The sequence below is a fragment of the Pongo pygmaeus genome, chromosome 6 (genome assembly GCF_028885625.2).
Source record: "Pongo pygmaeus isolate AG05252 chromosome 6, NHGRI_mPonPyg2-v2.0_pri, whole genome shotgun sequence".
NCBI lineage: Eukaryota > Metazoa > Chordata > Mammalia > Primates > Hominidae > Pongo > Pongo pygmaeus.
The window spans coordinates 157313192-157336470 of NC_072379.2; the positions used below are offsets into that span (position 1 = coordinate 157313192).

At 48.9% G+C, this 23279-nt stretch overlaps 1 protein-coding gene across 3 annotated transcripts in view; it reads right to left on the minus strand.

Moving 5' to 3' along the window:
* Nucleotides 1-23279, minus strand: part of PTPRN2 (protein tyrosine phosphatase receptor type N2) — a 1025817-nt gene that overhangs the window by 570793 nt on the left and 431745 nt on the right. For all 3 annotated transcript variants that reach the window (XM_054495208.1, XM_054495209.1, XM_054495207.1), the window contains 3 exons: nucleotides 20906-21127; nucleotides 19268-19308; nucleotides 16298-16680 (listed from right to left, as the gene is read on the minus strand). In XM_054495208.1, coding sequence (XP_054351183.1) covers nucleotides 16298-16680; nucleotides 19268-19308; nucleotides 20906-21127 — 646 coding nt within the window. The remainder of the gene's footprint in view (nucleotides 1-16297; nucleotides 16681-19267; nucleotides 19309-20905; nucleotides 21128-23279) is intronic.

The window sequence follows — 23279 nt, forward strand, 5'->3', positions numbered from 1 at the left end:
ATCCAAGAAGCTCAGTGAACTCCAAGTAAAATTAACTCAGAGACACATTTTAACTAAATTGTTAAAAGACAAGGACAAACAGAGAATTGTCCTCTTACATTTGAAAGCAGCAAGAAAGAAGCAGTTCATCACACACCAAGGTTTCCAAATAATATTATCAGCAGAAACTTTGCAGAACAGAAAGCAGTGAACCAATATATTCCAAGTGCTACAGGAAAAAAAAAAAAAAAACCTGTCAACCAAGAATCCTATATCCAACAAAATTACACTTCAAAAGTGAAGAAGAAATTAAGACATTCTTAGATAAAACAAAGCTGAGAGAGTTTGTTATCACTAGACCTGCCCTGCAAGAAATATTCCAAGGAGTCCTGCAGGACGAAATGAAAGGACACTGGACAATAACTCAAAGCCATATAAAAAATAAAAATCTCAATAAAGGCAAATATATGGTGAATTATAAAAGATAGTATTATTGTAACAGTGGTTTTTAACTCCTTTTAGTTCTCTATATGATTTAAGAGACTAGTATATATCTTAAAAACAATTACTAGTTAAAATTAGTATTATAACTTTGGTTTGTAACTCCACATTTTGTTTTCTACATAATTTAAGAAACACATAAATTTTAAACAATTATTAGTTTATATCCTGGGACATACAATGTATAAGGATGCAATTTTGTGATATCAATAGCCAAAAAGGGTGGGTAAATAGCATAAATGAGCATAATTTTTGTATGTTATTGTAGTCAAGCTAGTATAAATTCAAGTTAGTGTTGTAATTTTCAGATGTCAAATCTAATCCTCTATGATAAACACAAAGAAAATAGCTATATAATATGTACAAAAAGAAGAAAGGAATTTAGGCATTTAATTTTTACAAATCTACTAAACACAAAAGAAGATAGTAATGCAGAAAATGAGTGGCAAAAAATCCATAATGCACACAGAAAACAAATATTAAAATGACAGAAGTCCCTCCTCATCATTAATTACTTTAAATGTAAATAGATTAAACTCTCCAATCAAAAGACAAAGATTAGCAAAATATGACATTCCACAGATCTTTTAAGTACTATTTCTATAGTACACAACAAGGGATATCTATTTGCATTAACTATAAGCATAAACATGACAGTCTTTGTTTTCAAGCATGTCAATAACGTCTTCTTTTTTTGTCACCCAGGCTGGAGTGCAGTGGCATTATCGTTGCTCACTGCAGCCTCGACCTTTCCAGGCTCAGGTGATCCTCCCACCTCAGCCTTCCCATTTGCTGACATTACAAGTTCATGCCAGCATGCCTTGCTAACTTTTCTATTTTTTGTAGAGATGGGGTTTTGCCATGTTGCCCAGGCTGGTCTCAAGCTCCTGGGCTCAAGAAATCCACCACCTTGGTCTCCCAAAGTACTGAAATTATAGGCATCAGCTACCACACCTGGCCAATGTCTTCTTTTAATATAAGAGATAGCACTGTAAGTGTATTATTGCTACATTTTTAGTTTAACGTAAAATTTCTCATTTTGACTATTAAAGTAAAATATTTATATCACTATTTAAGAAACCTCATAATGTACCTAGAGTGTATAGAATACTCTTAAAACTCAACAACAAAACTACAAACAATACCATTTAAAAATGGGCAAAGGACTTGAGTAGACATTTTCCTCCAAAGAAAATATACAATTGACCAAAAGCACATGAAAATATGCTCAACATCACTAATCATTAGGAAAACACAAATCAAAACTACAATGTGATACCCCCTCATACCTATCAGGATGGCCACTATAAGAAGAAAAAAGCCCAGAAAATAATAAATGTTGGCAAAGATGTGGCTAAATTGGAACTCCTGTGCCTTGTTGGTGAGAATGTAATATGGTATATCAAGTGTGGAAGAGTATGGACACTCCTCAAAAAAATGAAAAATAGAATTACACTTTGATCGAGTAACTCCACTCCTTGGTATCTACAGTAGTCCCCCATTAGCTGCAGTTTGTTTTCTGTGGTTTTAGGTACCTGAGGTACAGTATGAGAAGATATTTGAAAGAGGGAGAAAGAGAGAGACCACATTTACACAACTTCTATTACAGTAAATTGTTATAATTGTTCTATTTTATCACTATTGTTGTTAATCTCACACTGTAATTTATAAATTAAACTTCATCATAGGTATGTATGTATAGGAAAAGCCATAGTTTATATAGGGTTCTGCACTATCTGAAGTTTCAAGCATCCACTGGGGGTCCTGGAATGTCTCCCCCTTAGATAAGGGGGAGACTACTTTACCCAAAAGAATTGAAAACAGGGTCTCAAAGAGACGTTAGTACCTCACATTCACAGCAGCATTATTCTCAATCACTAAAGCATGGGGGCAACTGAAGGGCCTAGTGATGGACAAATGGAGGAGCAAAGTGTGGCCTGCACCAAAAGTAGAATATTATTCAGCCCTGAACAGGAAGAAATTCAGACACCTGCGACAACAGGGATGAACCCTGAAACATGATGCTAACCAAAATAACCTGGGCATAAAAGGACAAATTCTGTCTGTCTACCCATGTGAGGTTCCTGGAATCCTCAAATTCAGAGAGACAGAGAGTAGAGTGAAGGGTGCCAGGCGCTGGGGTAGAGTAGTGTTTAATGGGGATGAAACTTCAGTTTTACAGGATGAAAAGAGCTCTGGGGATGGACAGTGGTGATGCTTGCACAACAGTACAAATGTTAATGCTACTGAATTCTATGCTTAAACATGGGTAAGACAGTAAATTTTATGTTATCTATATGTTAACACAATACAAGAAATTGGGAAGATGAAACAAGGCGATTAGTATAAAAGCACCGTGACATGTGGCTGCTCCCCACATCCAAGGCAGTGTACCAGCCTTCATCCTATCTCTGCTTCAGCAGAACACTCCCAGTGGCTCACGGAGAAAGCTGAGCCAGGTTCCTGCTGGGTCCCTGGCAAAGCTCCTTTCTGCTCCCTGTCTCCAAGGAAAGCCTGTGGCGCGTTTTTTAAAGTGGATTTTTCAAGGTCGCGTTCTGTGTAATTTTACAATTGAGAAACAAGCCATTTTCCTTTAAAGAGTGGCTTCTGGAAGGGGAGGGGTCCCAGATGTCCTCTCTTTTCCTGTACATTTTGGATGTCTGCTCTAACCCAGGTCAGCCCCTGCCCCAAAACATCCTCCAGGGCCATCTGAACAGCTTGAGAAGGGCACTGGTGTCAGAAAAGGCCTGAATGGCCAGATGTTGGGCCAGAAGGGAGGCAACAGGGAAGCGAGCCAGGGGGGGCTGCAAAGGCGAGCTCAGGCTGCAGCTGGACACAGCAATGACCCACCACAGCCAGCTCAGCTCCAACCCGGCTGAGACCAGCCCAGGCTGCTGGGAACGCCAGCCCTGCATCCAACCAGCATCCCTGCTCCAAGACAACCCCTCCTGGCAGGCAAGTGTGATGCTTCCAGAAGAGCCCCCCCTTCCTTTCCTGCAATGCCTCCAGACGAGCCCTTTCTTTTTTTCGTGCGGCTACAGGTTCCTTCCTCCCAGCTCCTGTGCTCCCCGGCAGCCTGGGCTTTTCTCTCTGCCTGGGCCTGGCGGTGACTGCTCCAAAGGGCCAGGCTGCCTGCTCCCACTGCTGACCTGCCTCGCCTCAGCCCCTTGCACCCCAGCCTCCCTGGGCCTCCCCATCCTTGGAGCCATTGGGAAGAGGGCAGGTGCAGAAGGGCAGGTGGAGAAGGCCGGGACAGGCCACACCACTCCAATCGATGAAGACAAACTGCTGCTCTTCAGACTTGCCCTAAAACTCCCTCTGTGCTTTGATCAGCACCACTCAGCTCATAAATTATTTTAAAAGGTATCCAGTACTTTCATATTTTAATCCTGCCTCCCCCTATAAACTGCAAACTCATTGAGGGCAGGAGCCACGTGTCATCTGAGTTTGTTTCTTCCAAGCCTACTGCCCCCTGCAGAGCATAAGCCAACTTCCCAATCAATGTTTGCTACCAAATTCCATGAGTCTCCTTTTCTAGCATGTTTCAAACCAAGGGGATAGTATAAGGACATGTGAGGGGCTCTACCATGAATCCTGGGCCCAGCCCTCTGCCCTCCACACTCCAATATGGAAACCAACAGAAGCATCCACAAGACTCCTACAATACCCTGAACACAATGAGGAAGTCCACAAGCCCAGAATGTGTTTGTGAACCTGCTGCCTCCAAAAGCCAATGTGTCCCCCGTTACACAAAGTGTATGGGATGTGCAGTCCACCCCCTTCCTACCTCAGCCTGGCAAGGATGACAGTGCTGGCCGGGTGGGCAGGGGTGTCACAGCTCCTCTGTAAAGCAGAAGAGTGGTGGCTCCATTCTGTAAAGCAGACAAACAAGACGGGGCTGACTGTGCTCACAATGAGCACGCGGCCATTTCTATTTCATCTTTAAAGGCACGGCCATCATCTGTCATTCCGAGGCCTGAACTTCCTCAGAAAGCAGTTGGACATTATCCTGAAAATGAGTGGGAGGATCCAGCAGGTGCGATGTGCTGTGTCTGCATGTGACGGCTTCTACCCTCAATACCTGGATGCTAATATTGCCGTGGAAGAGAAATAGGCATGAGCATTTTTATGGGGTCAGGGTCGGAGCTTGAGTGCCTGTGAGGGCAGTGCGAAGGACTTTCAAAGCTAAAGACGGCGTCTCCTCTCTCCAGAGTGTTTCAGTTCTGAAGGGCAGCGGCACGTTTGTGACGTCTCTAAGCTCAACCACATTGAACAAGCCTGTTCCTATGGATCTACTGAATCAGCCACACGGGAGGCCCTAAGACCTCGGCAAGCACTCACTGGAGGGAGGTTCGGAGTGAGAAGTGACAGTGTCCCCCTTCCACAGTGTCCTCTCAGCCCCGGCACAGCACTGGGGCTTCCGTGTGGCATCCACACCACCCTGAAATGAGTGCACGGGTGGATGGATGAGCAGAAAATGACTACGGGAGTGTCACCCCTAAAAATCAGACTAGTGAAAAGTATGTAGGGGTCGGAAATATAAAGAGTAGTAAAAACTCTGGGAAGCTCCTGTGCTGGACACCACACTGAGGCCCCACACAGTGGTGGGATCTGGCGTTCAGCAGACCCCTGAGGAACACACTATTATCAGCCTCATTTTAAAGAGAAACTGAGGCTAAAGAAACTGAAGTCATTGCCCAAGATTACACTACTAGGAAACTCCCAGGAGAAAAGCTCAAACGGAACAGGTTATCATTCAGGCCATGTTCCAGCATAGGTGCCCAGAAAGGTCGGGTGAGCCTGGGGACCTGTTGCGACTCACACTCGTTCTTAACAAAACTGAAGGAAGCCTACAAGAAACTTCTCCACGTCTCATTTTGGCAATCTTGTTATTGACTCTTCCTTGCGGGCCAGATGAAATCAAGCCGAGAACAGAACCCGTCATGCCCGACCCTCCTGCTGACCATGCTCTGTGCTTCTGCAGCTTCACCAGCCCGATCTGGCACATTTTACTATTTATTGGAAAACCCACCAGGAGCTAGGGAGCCAAATGTGAAGGGGAATGAGTCAACTTCGATATAAACTCTTTTGATAAGACAATACTCAAAACCAATAGATAAACGAGGTTTCTTGGGATCAACCAAGTATTCTAGTTATCCCTGTTCATCATTAAAACAAATCATGAAATTTGTTCTATTTAAATCATCTTATAAAGTAGTTAAAATGTTTCCAGCCCACAGGAAGCTCCCCCATGCAGAGGAGCAACGCTTTGAGGGTGGCAAACCACAGTGGGCTGGGGAAGTGCCGTGACCAACGCCATGGTGACCGACAGGTGCCAGAGTATCCGACAGACACCACGGTGACCAACTCCATATGATGACCGATGCCATGTCTGTCTCCACCCTGGATCCCCCGCACACCCACTCTCTTCCTGCAGGAGTCTAATGTCAGGGTCTGGGAGAAGGAGGTTTTGATGCTTTGTGCACCCAAACTGAACCTTCCTCCTGCGGACCGCCATGCAGCCCCGGAGCTCGTGTGCCACACCCACGCCAACAACCCTGGACCACTCCTAGTGGGGCTGTCCACACCATCAACTCTACCAGGCAGAAAATCAATAGAGGAAAACCACTGTATTCTGACAACTTATTTTTTGGCATAAGGATGAGAATGTACTGCTCATGATAAGCACTTTTTAAATGCCAGCAGCTAACTAAAGAACTAGGTATGGAAGGTCTGTAGAGCGTCACCTTTAAAAAGTATGCCAAGTAGGATCGGGAAGTGCCTCCAACAGGAGCCGGGAACCCGTGCTGACCCAGGTGGAGCTGGTTCTCTAATCTGATTCAACCTCAGATCCCGTGCAGACCCAGGTGGAACGGGCTCTCTAATCTGATTGGACCTCAGATCCCATGCTGACCCAGGTGGAACGGACTCTCTAATCTGATTGGACCTCAGATTCCTTGCCGACCCAGGTGGAATGGGCTCTCTAATCTGATTCAACCTCAGATCCTGTGCTGACCCAGGTGGAATGGGTTCTCTAATCTGATTGGATCGAAGCATGCTAAGTCAGCTTCCAGGAGGACAGAGAGCAGTGGTGGTCTGCATGATGTGTACAGAGATATGCAAAGTCTCTGCGTTTGATTCTCTCAATCTGCCACACAGAGAGGCACAACATCTAGCAGGCCTCTCTGGATTTCGAAGACAACACATTTCTCATTTGTGCGTGTTGCTCCAGCTGGTTTACTGAGCGGCCTGAAAAGCTGCTGGTTTTGAGTAGAGTCCAGAACGAGAGAAGGCTCTGCAGCAGCTCCAGGCTCTGTGCAGGCTGCTTTGCCTCCTGGGCCACATGATCCAGCAGATCCAAGGGTGTGTGAAAGGGCAGAGGCAGAGACGCATGCTGTGTGGAGCCTTTGGCAGGTTCCTCTCAAGGTGAACTGCAGCACAGGCCCTTAGGATGTTGGGGCAACACTCTGCCATCCTTGTGGATAATGACTGCCTTTGAGAAACAGCTCTTGGCCCACTATGGGGCTTTAGTAGGGATTGAATGCTTAAACATGGACCACCAAGTTACCATGGGACCTGAGTTGCCCATCATGAACTGAATGTTTTCTGACCCACCAAGCCAGAAAGTTGGGTGTGCACAGCAGCATTGCGTCATCAAATGGAAGTGGTACGTGTCTGGGCCTAAGAAGGCCCTAAAGGCACAAGTTACATAAAGAAGTGCCGCCAATGCCAATGGTCCCCACTCCCGCTACGCTGCCTTCTCTCTCCCAGCCTGCACCTACAGTCTCCTGGAGAATTCCCTAAAATCAGCTGATGGAGGAAGACCTGGGCCTGGTTTACAGATGGTTCTGCATGATATTCAGGCACCCACGTTAGTGGACAACTGCAGCACTACTGCCCCTTTCTGGAACATCCCTAAAAGGACAGCGGCGAAGGGAAATTCTCCGATGGGCAGAACTATGGGCCGTACATCTGGTGGTTTACTTTGCTTGGAAAGAGATATAGCCAAATGTGTGATTATTACAAATTAATGGGCCACGGCCAATGGTTTGGCCACATGCTCAGAGTCTTGAAGAAACATAATGGAAAATTGGTGACAAAGAGACTTGGGAAAGAGGGGTGTGGACAAACCTCTCTGAATGGGGAGAAGGTGTGAACAGGAAGCTGCCTCCCAGACGGGACAGGTGCAGAGCTGGGGCCTTCTGCAGGAGCCCAGCTGCTGGGGCGGAGGGAGGGCCTGGTGGAGTGTCCCCAAGATGCACCTGCAGAGCTGCTGGCCAGCCTGGGCCACGCCGGGGCTGGGGTCTCTATCTCAGGAGCAGTGGAGTCACAGCCAGATTCCAACAGGAGAGGGTGACGGGGCCAGATTTGGTTTTGTCGAGTCCTCTTTGGGTTCAACGTGCACGGCGGGTGAGAGAGAAAGAGCTGTGATGTGGGTGCGCAAGACAGAAGGCCCCGCAGCCCGGAGGCGAGAGGCTCAGACGGCCTGACCAGGTGGGAGAAGGGAAGATGGGAGAAGGGGAGACAGCACGGATGGAGCCATAGGAGGGGAGACAGCTGGCTGTGGAGGGAGCCAGGTGGGGCACAGAGCCCACCGAGCTGCCGGGCTGGCGGACATGGCTCAGGCCCAACCATGGCCCCCCTCCCCAACCCCCCTACCCCTCCCCGCCACCAAGTCCCTCCCACGGCCGCCCCCCCCGCCCCGCCTCGAGTCCCTCCCAGGGCCGCCCCTCTGCCTCGAGTCCCTCCCAGGGCCGCCCCCCGCCTCGAGTCCCTCCCAGGGCCGCCCCCCGCCTCGAGTCCCTCCCACGGCCGCCCCCCTGCCTGGAGTCCCTCCCACGGCCGCCCCCCGCCTCGAGTCCCTCCCACGGCCGCCCCCCCCGCCCCGCCTCGAGTCCCTCCCACGGTCGCCCCCCCCGCCCCACCTCGAGTCCCTCCCAGGGCCGCCCCCCGCCTCGAGTCCCTCCCATGGCTGCTCCCAGCAGGATGGGCTGGACTGTCAGGGATGCTGAGGTTTGGGAGAGTTTTTGTTTCCTTCTTCTTCCTCTTTTTCCTGCCCCGCCCCCATGCCACTCCTTCTCACCTTCTTCTCTTCTAATGTACAAGCAACCGTGAACATGTTTACCCATCGGGGCTATACCCCTACCCCACGTGAAATCTTAAATGATAGTAAATCCATCATGCTAAAGATATTAAGACCACAAAGCAAAGAGGAGCAAGTGACAAGGCAGGGCATGTCCGCCCTCAGGAGGGGCCTCTACAGAGGTGAGGACTGCGCTTTCTGAACAGGAAGTCACAACACAGCATGGAGGCTGCAGAACAGAACAGAACCCCTGAAATCTGTCCTGGCGCCAGAAACACAGAATCCGTCCTCAGCATCCTCAGGGTTTCCTTTACTCTAACAAGGAAGGACGAGCAGGAAGCATCAGTCCGGACCCCAGCTGCACCCCGTCCTGACGCCCTGCTGGTTCTCGTGGTGCGCTCTTCTCGCTGAACCCGAGAGGCTCCTGAGCGGTGAGGCCTCCTGGGCAGCCACTAGGATTGGAACTTCCTCTCCGCCACACCAGCCCCCAGGAGAGCGGGCAGCGGAACTCCCTCTCCGCCACACCAGCCCCCAGGAGAGCGGGCAGTGATTCCTGAGCACTCGGTGGGTTTCACATTTCACATCTCACAGTGAGCCGAGGAAGGGGCTGGGGTGAACCTGCAGGGCCAGGGCACCCAGTGAGGGTGGCAGATGGAGAGACCGAAGCCCCTACCTCCTTCCAGACTTCTGGTTCCAAAGTTCCTCTCCCTGTCCGGTGGGTCCCTGCCTTCACTGGCCTCTCTGAATTCCACATTCCAACTGAACCCCCACAGAGGTGAGTATGCAGCAGCCCCTAACGGTGGCCTGGCACCATCTGCCATTTTGCTGCTTGCCTTCTCCGAGGTGCAAGAAAGTTTTGTCATCAGAAACATTTGAAGGAAGAAACATTTCAGCTGCAGCTGTCTCCCTTCGGAGCATTGAGAGGCATCGGAGAGGTCAACGCCGCCCCATGCCACTTTTTGCACATTCTTCCCTCAGCCAGCCTCCCCGCAAGACTCGGCTCCAACCTCTCCAGCTTCCCCTCGTGGAAATCCATCGGCCCCTCCTCTTTCAAGCAACACTGTGTTCTTCCCACTGCTGACAGAGGCTGCTCATCCATGCACCTGTGCCCTGCCCTGTGTGCACCCTGCGTCCTCCTCTGCACGCGCCCCGGGCTCTGCTCCACCTGTGTCCCGTTCATCTCCCCACAGCCCAGGAGCCACACACTGAGGCTGCCACTCCAGAGACCAGGAAACCCAAGCACAGGGGCGTTTGCCACATTCCAGGTCTCGGGGCTGCCGTGGGACACTGACCCTGGATGCCGGACTTCCGTGGGTCAAGGGCCCAGACCACCTTCTCCAGCAGCACTGTGGCCGCCACCCCAGACTCAAGCCTCTGCCTCAGCTCCCATGTTTTCCTGACTACAGGTTTCACTTCCCTAAAATCCACCTCACTGGCTCAGCGTGGTCGTTCCACAGAATACATCCCAATCCAGCGGGGTGTGGGGTAGGCAGAGAGAGGCGTGTGTGTGTGAGCCGTGGTCTCTGAAGCTCTTGCCTCTGGATTTAGAAGGCAGGTTCCTCTTTACTGAGAGGTAAGGGGCTCCCTCCTCCCTACACCTGGTGTCCGTCCTGTGATTCCTTCTGGAAACCTAACATGAAATCATTTTAAAGTTGTCCTTGGAGGACGGGGGCAGCTGTCCTGCCCTTCGTCCAGTCTTCAAGACCCCTCTAGTTTGTAAAAAGGATAAAAATGTAAACGGCAAAGGATTACTCTGTCCATCAGAAAATGTGAGAGAGAAAATCATGCCTGGAAAAGCCGAGCCCTACTGTCCTCCCATCTGAACCTCAGCACGAAGAGCATGTGGATGCTGAGGTGACACTGAGTTCTAAACCACATTCCTCTCCTTTCTGTGGGACAATCATATATACAAAAGTCCCCCTTTTTTAAAGAATGGCATCTGCGTCTTGGAAATTAATAGCTGATCTGTTAAGGTTTAAGCTGAAATCTGGTGAAAACTTGCCCAAGAGAATCACAAATTATTAGTCTGATAATAGGGCAAAAACCTCAATCTCTTTGCAAGAAGAGAGGAGACCTCACCTAGTGCATCACACCTTGCCCAAGGGGTACAAATTGCTGACAAAAAGCTGTGCTGTCTTCACCAGATAGCTTCCAACCAATTGAAGTCGCAAAGGAAAAGAAAAGAAGTCAGCCAAAATAACATGATGATTTTTTTTTCTTTAACCCACTGCTTGTAGGAGGTAAATATTCCAGTCTCAAAGGCATGGCCGGCAAACCCACTACAAGAAAATAAACTCTAATGCAAAGAAAAGCCCTAGCTTTTTTCTACTGGAAAGTCACAAGCATAGACAGGAAATGACCTGATGTGATAGGTCTCCTTTCCCAGAAAGTGCGAGGCTGCTGCAGACAGGGGCCCTCCTGTCCTTCCCTGCAGGGTGAGCCCATGAGCAGCAATGGCCCAGGATTGTCGGCTCTGAAGGTTCCCTAGCAAACCACACCGGCCTCCTGCTCTCCAGGTGAACACCTGGGTATGCATTTGGAAAGCCCTTAAAATGACCAGATCACGTGGTTCTCTGGGGCACTCTCCTACCCCGGGGGAGGGATGGGTGGCCATCCTCCTGCAAGGGTGGTTCAAGTCCCCAGGACACCTGCAGGGAACCGCGCAGTGTCCACGAACACAACATGGGGGACTTTGGGAGGAAAGAGGGCTCCAGCACAGAGTGAGGAGACAACACAGGCAACCAAACACACACACACACAACATACCGCACACCACACCTACAACACACACCACACCATGCAACACACTACGTGCCACACACACCACATATACAACACACTGTGCACCATGCACACACACCACACATACAACACACACCATGCCACACACTACACAACACATAAACCACACAGCACACCACACACTACACACATACAACACACTACACACCACACACATACAACACACACCATGCCACACACTACACACCACACACAACACACAAACCACACAGCACACCACACACTACACACATACAACACACTACACACCACACACATACAACACACACCACGCCACACACTACACACCACACACAACACATAAACCACACAGCACACCACATACACACAACACACACCACATCACACACTACACATCACACACCACACACAACACATAAACCACACAGCACACCACCCACCACACACACCACACTCACCACAGCATGCAACAAACTGTACACCACATACCACACACTACACATAACAAACACCACACAGCACACCACACACAAACAACACACAACACACACTACACACAACAGACATGCAACACATACACCATGCAGCATACTACATACCACACACCACACCAATGCAACACACTATGCACCACACACACCACATATACAACACATTGTGCACCACACCACACACAACACACACACAACACACATACAACACACACCACACCATGCAACATACTACACACCACACATACACCACACACTACACACAACACATATGCAACACATACCACACCACACATCACTACATTACCACACACACATCACATAACACCCACAGCACACACAAAGCAGTGTTTCCTATGGAGGGAGATGTCCACAGCACAGGGCATTTGACCACCCATAGGAATCGGTCATGATAATGTTCTGCGTCACCCAGTGCTGAGGCAGGCGCCTCCCCTCGGCTCTGCTGGTACAGATATGCAGCCTCAGAACACGTCACTTAGGGCCCGCCGGTGATTCTCCGCTGGGCTTGAGAGCAAAGAAATGAACAGCCATGAGAAGTTCCTGACTCTACAAACAGGAGAGCAAGGGCACAGACAGACACGTGGGATGCCTCGTCCAAGCAAAGAGCCTGGAAACAGGAAAGCTCATCCTGACTTATGTAAAGCAGTCTTGAGAAAATGGAGTCCATATTTTAGTGTAAGCTTCAAGTTTCCACTGCTTACAACTTACCTAAAGATACAACTAAGATAATCACCTACAGCTGAAAATCATCTTAAATTTTAATTTGGCTTTGATACACACTCTGCGGTTTGAGCTCAAGATAAAATATTTCTGCCCAATTATGATATGCAGCTAATTCTCCCTGATGAAATGTAGCATCTCCAACACAGCGACAGCACCAGCCCGAGCACTGGGAGGCTCGCAGAGTCCGCAGGACAGATGGGTTCTAGCTGTCATGCAGCTCCCACCTCCAATGCGAATGATCCTCAAAATTACAGGGACTTCTTCACCAAGGAAGAAATACTCGAACAGACGCACATCATACTGATACACATCTACCTGACACACACACTCATATACACACATGCACATACACACAAACCAATACACATCTACCCGACACACACACATACACACTCATACACACACACGTACATACACACACACGTACCCAACACACACACTCATATACACACATGCACATATGCACAAACCGATACACATCTACCCGACATACACACTCATATACACACATGCACATATGCACCAGCCAATACACATCTACCCAACACACACACTCATACGCACACATGTACATACAGATACACATACATCTACCCAACACACACACTCATATACACACATGCACATACACACAAACCGATACACATCTACCTGACATACACACTCAAATACATACATGCACATATGCACAAACCAATACTCATCTACCCGAAACACACACATACACACACGTACATACACACAGATACACACACATCTACCCAACACACAGTCATATACACACATGCATATACGCACAAACTGATACATATCTACCCGACACACACACTCATACACACACTGATACACACATGCATACACACAAACCGATACACATCTACCTGACACACACATATACACAAACACACATATGCACAAATCGACACACTACCTGACATACACACTCATATACACACACTCATACACACACACGTACATACAGACACACACCTACCCAACACACACACTCATACACACACACGCACATATGCAGATACACATCTACCACACACTCATACACACGCACATACACACAGATACACACAAAGAAATACCCAAACAGATGCACATCATACCGATACACATCTACCTGACATACACACTCATATACACACAGGTACATACACACACATCTACCCAACAAACACACTCATACACACACATGCACATATGCACAAACTAATACACATCTACCTGACACACACACTCATACACACTCATACACACACGTACATACACACCGATACACATCTACCCGACATACACTCACACACACACACGAACATACACACAAACCAATACACATCTACCTGACATACATACTCATACACACACACTCATATACACAAACCAATACACATCTACCCTACATACACACTCATACACACACATGCACATACGCACAAACTGATACACATCTACCCGACACACACACTCATACACACAAACCGATACACAGCTACCCGACATACACACACGAACATACACACAGCTACCCGACATACACACACATGAACATACACACAAACCGATATACATCTACCTGACATACACACTCATACACACACATGCACATACACACAAACCGATACACATCTACCCGATAGACACACTCATATACACACATGCAAATATGCAGATACACACACATCTACCCAACACACACACTCATACACACGCAAATACGCACAAACCGATACAAATCTACCCAACATACACACACACTCACACGCACATATGCACAGATACACACACATCTATCCAACACACACATACATACACAGATGCACACACATCTACTGAACACACACACTCGTATACACACACACACACACGCACAGGCACACACAAATACCCGAACAGGTGCACATCATACTGATACACATCTACCTGACACACACACTCACACATGCACATATGCACAAACTGATACACATCTAACCGACACACACACTCATACACACACACGCACATATGCACAGATACACATCTATCCAACACATACTCATACACACACATGTACATACACAGATACACACACATCTACCACACACACTCATATACACACACACGCACAGATACATGCAACGAAATACCCGAACAGATGCACATCATACCGATAACACATCTACCCGACATACACACTCATACACACACACACACGCACAAACCAATACACATCTACCCGACATACACACTCATACACACATATGCCAATAAGCACAAACTGATAACACATCTGCCTGACATACACTCATACACACACACGCACATACACACAAACCAATACACATCTACCCGACACACACACACACACACTCATATACACACACGCATATGTACAAACATATCGACCCAACACACACTCATATACACACATAAACGCACATGCACATATACACAGATGCACACACATTTACCCAACGTACACTCATATACACACACATGCATACACACAGATACACATCTATCCAGTACACTCATATACACACACATGCATATGCACAGAAAGACGTCTACCCAACATACACACTCATATACACAGACGCAGATACACAGACATCTACCCAACATACGCATATACACACACACACAGATACACATCTACCCAACATACATTCATATACATACGCACAGATACACATTTACTCAACATACACTTATATACACACACGCACATACACACACACACATCTACCCAACACACACACTCATATACACACACATGCGTATGCACAGATACACATACATCTACCCAACATACACACTCATACACCCACACATCTACCCAACATACACTCATATACACACACATGCGTATGCACAGATACACACACATCTACCCAACATACACACTCATACACACACACGTCTACGCAACATACACTCATATACACACACACATACAAACGTGTGGGTGTGTGTACAGCCAGGCAGACACGTCCTTCTCTTTGAAACACCACTTCCATCACTTGAAGAAAACACAAAACTTGTACAAAGCAAAGCATTAAATGTCGGATTCATTAACGGGGTGACCTGAGAACGGGCCAGCCACTTGTGCCTTGCTAGGCCCGTGATGTTTGAATTCTGAGACTCGTTAAGTTCAGATCGACATGAGGGTGGGAAAGAGCCTCGCTGCTGTGAAGCCCCTTCTTCCCTCTGAAGGGCGCCCACACCAGGATATTTGGGCCACTTTGGTGCAAAACAGATAAAGCACCTGGAATCCTTCCTAACAGGCAGGAGTCCGGGGTAAAGCAGTTTCCCGGGCCGCGTCCCATCCCGCATTCCTGCGCGGGCCGTGCTCAGGCCTTGCTGTATGCTTACCTGCCCCGAGACCCCACCCTGCCTGGCCGCCGCTGAAGGTAAGTCTGACCCGCAGAGAGGCACGGCCTGCAGGTGACCAGTCAGGACCAAAAACCCAGGAAGGGATTTGCTTGGTTTGGTTTTGTCTGATGCCCTTCAGAGAACGGCTCTCAAGCTCTGAAGCCCAGCTCAGAAGCACCAGGTGGAGCCACTGGCCAGGCAGGCACCTGGCTGCCCTCCGCGCCTGAGACTCCAGGGATGCCTGCACCCCATTATTCAGTTAAAGACACTTAAAAGTGTACGCATCCGCCACAGCAAGGAGGCGCCCCACCTCCAGCCTGCTGGGACAAGCCCTCCCTCGGAGCACAGGACCTGAGCCAGGGCTGCTACTCACTCTCTGTCTGTCACGATGTAGCCCCGCGCCTCTTCCTCGGAAGGCTTGACCTCCAATTGCAGGCCGTCGCCGAGGGCCTCCTGAGCACCCACTGGCAGGCTCTGCTCCTCCTTCGAGGGCCCAGGCATCTGGTTTTGGAGCTCCGCAAACGCAACGGCCCCGGGCTCCGAATGCGGCTGCTGCCCCAGCAGGTCTTTGGAATACGTCTGGCTCTTGACGTTCTCCACTCCGGCAGTCTCCTCTTCTGAAGACAAGGAAGCCTCACGGTGCTCGGATTTCTTCCTCTCCATTTTGAGGGTCTTTGCAAAGGGGAGGGCTCCAGCCGAGAGTCGAGACCCGTGGTCCTGCAGGAGGTCCCCGAGTGTGGCACTCAGACGATGGACCTGGCAGAGAGGACATTCGTGAGGGACGTCTGCGAAAGGAATGCTGACGTGACACATGCAATCAAGGGCTGCCCGGGACAGAGTCACCGTGGGGATGACATGGGCAGCCTGGAAGGAGAGTGTGGGAGGAAGGCGAAGTGTGTGCTGTCTATATTTAGAATGACGTCTAGGCGAGCATGGGGTGTGAGGGCGCTGAGTATCCGAATCACTTATGTGCTGTTTTCTCCTCCCTCCCGCTCCCTCTCACACACATGCTCACACACACACCTCTCTGAAGAATCAGATTTTGTAGAGTTTGTGTAGGTCTTTGGCATTGATATTTTTAAAAATAAACTGTGTGATATCAAGATCCCACCCCAGCCCTCTAGAAGCAATGAACACTAAATAATAATAATAATAACAAATTTGCATCGACTGAGCTCTTCCAGCACACAAAGGCACTGTACTAAATGCGTTATCTGCATGAACACACTGAGTCCTCACATAAGCCTATGGGTGGGGCACCCTCAGTAACCCCAGTTCACAGAAGGGGAGATGGAGGCACAAAGCGATTAACCCATGAGTGGGCACATCACAGGGATGTGTAATTGATTCTAACGATACCTGAGGGATCTGTGGTCCTCACATGGGCAACATTCTCCCAGCCAGATCCCCTTTTCCTGGATGTGCCATCCCTCGGAACCCCTTGGCACCTCTGCTGACTATGCATCGGGTACGGATTTGCTTTGTGTCAGTTCTCATTTAATTACTACTCCAACCCCATAAATAAAGGGTGAGTTTCACCTTTAATTTGTAGACTCTGGGGTTTACAGAGGTTAAATATCAAATTATTGGTACCAGATCACAAAGGTTGTGATTATCAGATCCAGAACTGGAACTCAGGTCTAAGGGCCATCAAAGACATGATCTCCACCTGGGCCGCACTGCCCTCCCAGGCACCCTACACTGCTTCCTAAGAGACGGGGGCTGCTCCTGCCACTGGCACATGCCAGGCAGCCCACGGACACCTTCTGGTGCCTGTGATGTCAGAAGTCTTATGTCTGCTTGGCAGGGTTTTTCCCAACCATGAAATTATGTCTTCAATATTACATTAGACGGAAACAGGAAAATCTGATTCACTTTACAACTCACTTTGCCAAAACACACTTTTAAGAAAATTAAGGAAGGACTGTAGAGGCAATTATTCCCATTTTGGCTACAAATTACAACTTTTCCTTTTGTGTTTTTTAAAATTTAAACAATATAGTAGTGTGATAAAAACACTGCTCAAATTTGGATCTTCAGTGACAATAGGATGTAGCCGTTGACGTTACTAAACAGAGCTAGGAAAAGGCATAATATTGTCACTTAAATTGTGTTTCATGTGAGAAGAAAAAGAAAGATGTTTTTAAATAAATAAGAAATCAGAAAATACAACACTCACATACCCTTTTTGAGAAACAGAATTGCTTGAAAGTACACCCCAAACAACAGAGAACTAAGTCAAAATTCCACGCGTGGAGGATGAAAAGGCTGTGGTCTAAAAGTCAGGGAGTCTTCGGCTAACAGCAGTCCCCCGGAGCGCTCCCTGCCCCTCAGGTGGGAGGGCTGGGTCTCCCCAACTCCCTAAATTAGGAAATGTGTTTCTCAGCCCCACTTCTCCCTCCACAGCTCAGACAGCAGGTCTCATCATTTCTGATGGATATTCAAAACAAGAACTGCTGATGTTTTCTTCCTGCACTTGCCAACAGGCATGGAACCACAAACCGGTAAGAGAATCTGAGGAGAGAATGACTAACCAAAGACGCTTCTTTCTCCACCCCCAAAACTGGGTTTCCCAGAACCATGCAATGTCACTGTTGTTGCTTAGGAGGGTTCTTCATCCTTCGGCCTTGTATTCATGACCAAAGGTTCTTAAAGGGAGAGAAACTAAGAGGCTAAAAGACTTAACAGGGAAGGCCAGCGTCTAGCTCATGGACATCACCTGCGACTGGGCCCTTCTTCTGACTGCCTCCGGAGCAGCAGTGCCCACGGGGGCTCTGGGATGGTGGACCGTCCTCTTCCTGTGGCATCCAGCGCCTTGGCCCTGAGCCACATGTGACTAACGGGCCGCTGACCTGAACCCAGTGCAGCCAAGGCACTGCATCTTTCATTTATTTAATTTTATTCAATTTAAATGCAGGTTTAGACGGCCACATGTGGCCAGAGGTGCCACACGGGACAGCCAGGTATGAGTGAGCTGAACCCCTCAGGAATCCACACATGCAGGAGGCATCAAATGTGCAAAGTGGGCACAGGCTGCCGTGTGATAACCCTGGCTGGGAAATTCCAGGAAATATTAATTTTCTTCTCTGCATTTACCATGACTTTCATATTTCTACCATGGATAAATTAGGTTATAATTTGAAAAGAGATATTTCGTATCCAAATATACACACTTTTGTATGTTCTCTTTACACTGTTTTTCAATTTGGAGATTATGAGGGGTTTCTCCATAATTTTCTGGGAAAAAAAACTTTTGTATTTCATAAATGTTCCCACACCATGAACAAAAAGATCACCAACTTCCACATTTAACATGAAACAAACACCAGAGACGTCATCTTACCTCTTGGTAAAGTCTATCATCGTCGTCCTGCACTCCGTCATCTGTAAAAGACACCAGTGTTACCAAGACCCTCATCAAGAATGTCATCACAGGGTGCCACAGACATAAAAAAGGTGACCCTGCAGACCCCTCCATACGAAAGGTGAGGTGTGATGGTGCTGGCCTAAGTCCTGCCATAGAGTAAACCTTTTCTGTTTATAGCACAAAATGGCATTCTATAAACTTCACGAGAGAGGAGGGAACTGAGGAGCTAAATGGTAGACGTGAAGGCAGCCACGATGACCTCACCTGGCTCTGTGGGTCTCACGTGATCGTCAATGTTAACTCACGGCAAAAAAAAAACCCATCATACCCAGCAGTTCATGTCATGAAAAAGCAAAGTGAAGTCTTCGCCGAAACCACCTCACAATTAAGATGGCTTCAGAATCCACTGACTTAGGTTATTTCACTGTGGTCAACGTCTCTCTAAATAGGTATCCCGGCTGGGCGCGGCGGCTCACGCCTGTAATCCCAGCACTTTGGGAGGCCAAGGTGGGCGGATCACGAGGTCAGGAGTTGGAGATCAGCCTGGCCAACATGGATAAACCCTGTCTCTACTAAAAATACAAAAAATTAGCTGGGCGTGGTAGTGCACACCTGTAATCCCAGCTACTTGGGAGGCTGAGGCATGAGAATCACTTGAACCCGGGAGGCAGAAGTTGCAGTGAGCCAAGATCACATCACCGCACTCCAGCCTGGGTGACAGAGAGAGACTCCATCTCGAAAAAATAAAATAATAAATAAGTAAGTAAATAAATATCCTACTTTCAGTGCCCAAAGGTACGTGACTCATGGCACCTGAACAGTCACCCCCGGAGACAGCACGCACACCAGGGCCTCCTGCATCCCTCCTAGCCCTGGTGCGGGTCCCGATTCCTTCAACCACTGGGCGACCACCTAACACAGGCCCTCCCGGGGTGCAGTTCCACTACGAGCCTGCACCCTGCCCGTCAGCCAAGTCAGGCTTCCAGCTTCCAGCAAGGCCCCCTCTGCACCCGTGCAGAGAGAGGGGCGTGTCTGTCATTTGGTTTTCAGCAAGTACTTGTGGGCCTGCCATGTGTGGGGAACTGAGCTAGGTGCTTTCTTGCAGCTCCACGCTGTGAGAAGCCATCAGGCTGCAGAAGTCCTGGCTGACCCATGGGGCCTCCCAGGGCTCCAGATGCCTGCTGGGGTGGGGGTGCTGAGGGGCTGCCTTCTGCTTCCCCAGCAGCCTCAGAGGACCAATGCACGCCCCAAGCAGACATTTGAATGATCCCCTCTCACTCTGCTATTCAAATATTTGACAATATTCACCAGTACACAGTCCAAACACAACACTTCCCATCACGCCTGTTTTCCTGACTCAGCCTCAGCATGGAGGAGTGAAACCTCCTCGCAGAGAGCAATTTGCCATTCAACATAATTGCTCTGGTAGGCTTAGTCTGTTAAGAAAGCTTTTAGAGGCAAAAGTTCAAACAGATAAAAATCATTAATACAGATCCCCATCTCCCCAGCAGAAAGCCCACATTGCACTTGGTGAGCCAGCGGTCTCTGCACAGCCCTGAGGCCTCCCCTCCCCGTAGCACCACTGGGCGTGGGTACCCACGGTGCTGGAGTCACCTGGAAAGCTGTCTCCATGGAGGGCGGCCTTGGGGCCATCCTCCTGTTCTCCAGACTCTCCCAGGGCCGCTCTCCCAGGGCCGTCTCGAGCTACTCCATGGTCCACGCCTTGCATCAGGCCAGCCATCAGCTCGGCCATGCCGTCCAGCTCCAGGCCACTCAGGCCCCTCACCTCAGCCGGCTGCCTCCGCAGTTCCTTCAGAAGGGTGTGAATCCGTGCTCCTAGGGGCACACACACAAACACGAGGACGTTGTGAGTGGACGAATGCAAAGGCGAGGGCCTCCAGACTGCAGGGGTGTGGCGGGCATCTGCGGCATCCCAAGGCAGTGGCCACCTACGGCCAGGTGCAGGCTGGCGCTCAGAGAAGATTGGGATATTGGACTTGAATCTCAAATCCACCTGACCCTGTGGCCATCACTAGTTCAGTTCCCCGGAGGTGGAAAACCCATAGAACGGAAGGACAGATTCATCCACCCGCTCAGGAGGATAGAAAGCACAGCTTCCAGGAAATACTGGAATGACCAAGCCAGGAAGAGAGACCGGCTGTGCAACTTCACCATGTCCTCCAGAGGATAAAAGAATGGGATGAGCTGTATCCCCCTCACTTGGCAGAAGGAGAAACAATGCCTGGCAAGGACAGTGCCCTGCCCAGCACACCCTGCCCGGCACACACTGCCTGGCATGGACCAACTCTAATTACATCTAAACACAGCCACGCAGGGTCAAAGCTTCATCCAAGAAAGTGACTGCTGCCAGAAAAGCCCCTTAAAGGAAGGTGGCAGGGTCTAGGCCCCCGCTTCACATAAGCAGCAACAGATGCAGGAGGAGGCAGAAAAACAGAACCCGAAATCGAGAATAGGGCAGTCGATGATTAGAGCGAGGAGACAAGGCCATTCGAGGAGCTGCCATAACCACGGAGAGATGTGTGCACCCGCTGCTCAGCAGAGTGGGGAAATTAAAACAGAATCCAACACACATTGTGTAAGTGAAGACCACGGCGTCTGAAATTTAAAATTTATGTTCATTATGAGTGGACATAATGGAAGAAACGGTTTGTGAATCTGAAGACAGATCATAGAAGTAATCATCGTTGGAAGAACGGAATGGGAGACGTTCCACAGAACCTCAGTAACCCCTAGGGCATCCAAGCCGTCGGAGTCAGGAGGGCACGGAGGGCGGGAACGGGACCAGAAACACCTGAAAGAAAGCCCACGAGTCTCTCAAATCTGGGAAGGATCATCACTCAGGGACTCAAGATAGTCACTAAGTTCCACGATAATAAAATGCAAGGAGAACCATGCTGTGACTTCAGCTGAGCTGCTGCAAGTCAGAGGTGGAGAAGATCCCTGGAAAGCAGCGGGGGCGGGGCGGGGGAAGACACACTCCACACATGAGAATGGAAAGGGTCCCAGGAGCGCAGAGGCTGCCAGACATGCTGCATGTCCTGTAAGAACAATATGTTTCATACAACGTGCATAGTCAGGCATTTGACGTTACAGATAATGAATGCCACATTTGAAGGGTTGAAAGAAAAATCATTCAATCCAGGAGTCTATATCCAATGACAATATCCTTCAAATGAGAGGGTGAAGGAGAGACATTTTCACATCACGTATGTGAACAAAGCTGAGCCAGTGGGTTCCAGTGGGCCTGCACCACAGGAAGTTCCGGGAGGAAGCAAGGCTGAAGAGAAACACCACCACACAGAAGCCCAGAGCTGCGGGAGGAGCCAAAAAGGCTCGTGAAAGGGTAAATATGTGGTTACGTAAACAAGAAAGACTGTCTTCTTTTCTCCTCTTACTTTATCTAAAAAACAACTGATTGTTAGCAAGGAAAAATTATGACCACTTTAAGGCAGGGTTCATAAAACAGCTGCAGGTGTGAGCCGGCTGGCGCAAGAAGCTAGAGAGACCTGGAGCCTCCTCACTGCGTCCAGGAAGTGGCATGATGACAACTCCAAGGAGACTGTTTCCAACAAAGGCGCCAGGGCATTTCAACAGAGAAAGGAAAGTCTTTTCCGAAGGCACATCTTCGTGTTACCCAGAAATTGGACTTGTAAGTATTTACCCGAGAGAAGTGAAACCCATGACCACAAGAGTCAAACGCGACTGTGGGTAGCAGCCTGACTCCTCACAGTTCCACAGACAGAGTCTAAAGTGCACGTGCCGGGCAGCAGGAGAGCAGATGAGGAGGCCACATCCACACCAGCACTGAGCCAGAAGGAACCACACAGATGAGAAAAAGGGGGACAGACTTAGAACCCGTCAGGCTGAGTGAGAGAAGCCGGTCACCAGAGAATCCACAGAATCCTGTTAACAGAAGATGAAGTTCAAGGATGGCCGAGGTCTGCCCAGGGCAACCAGAGCCATGTCA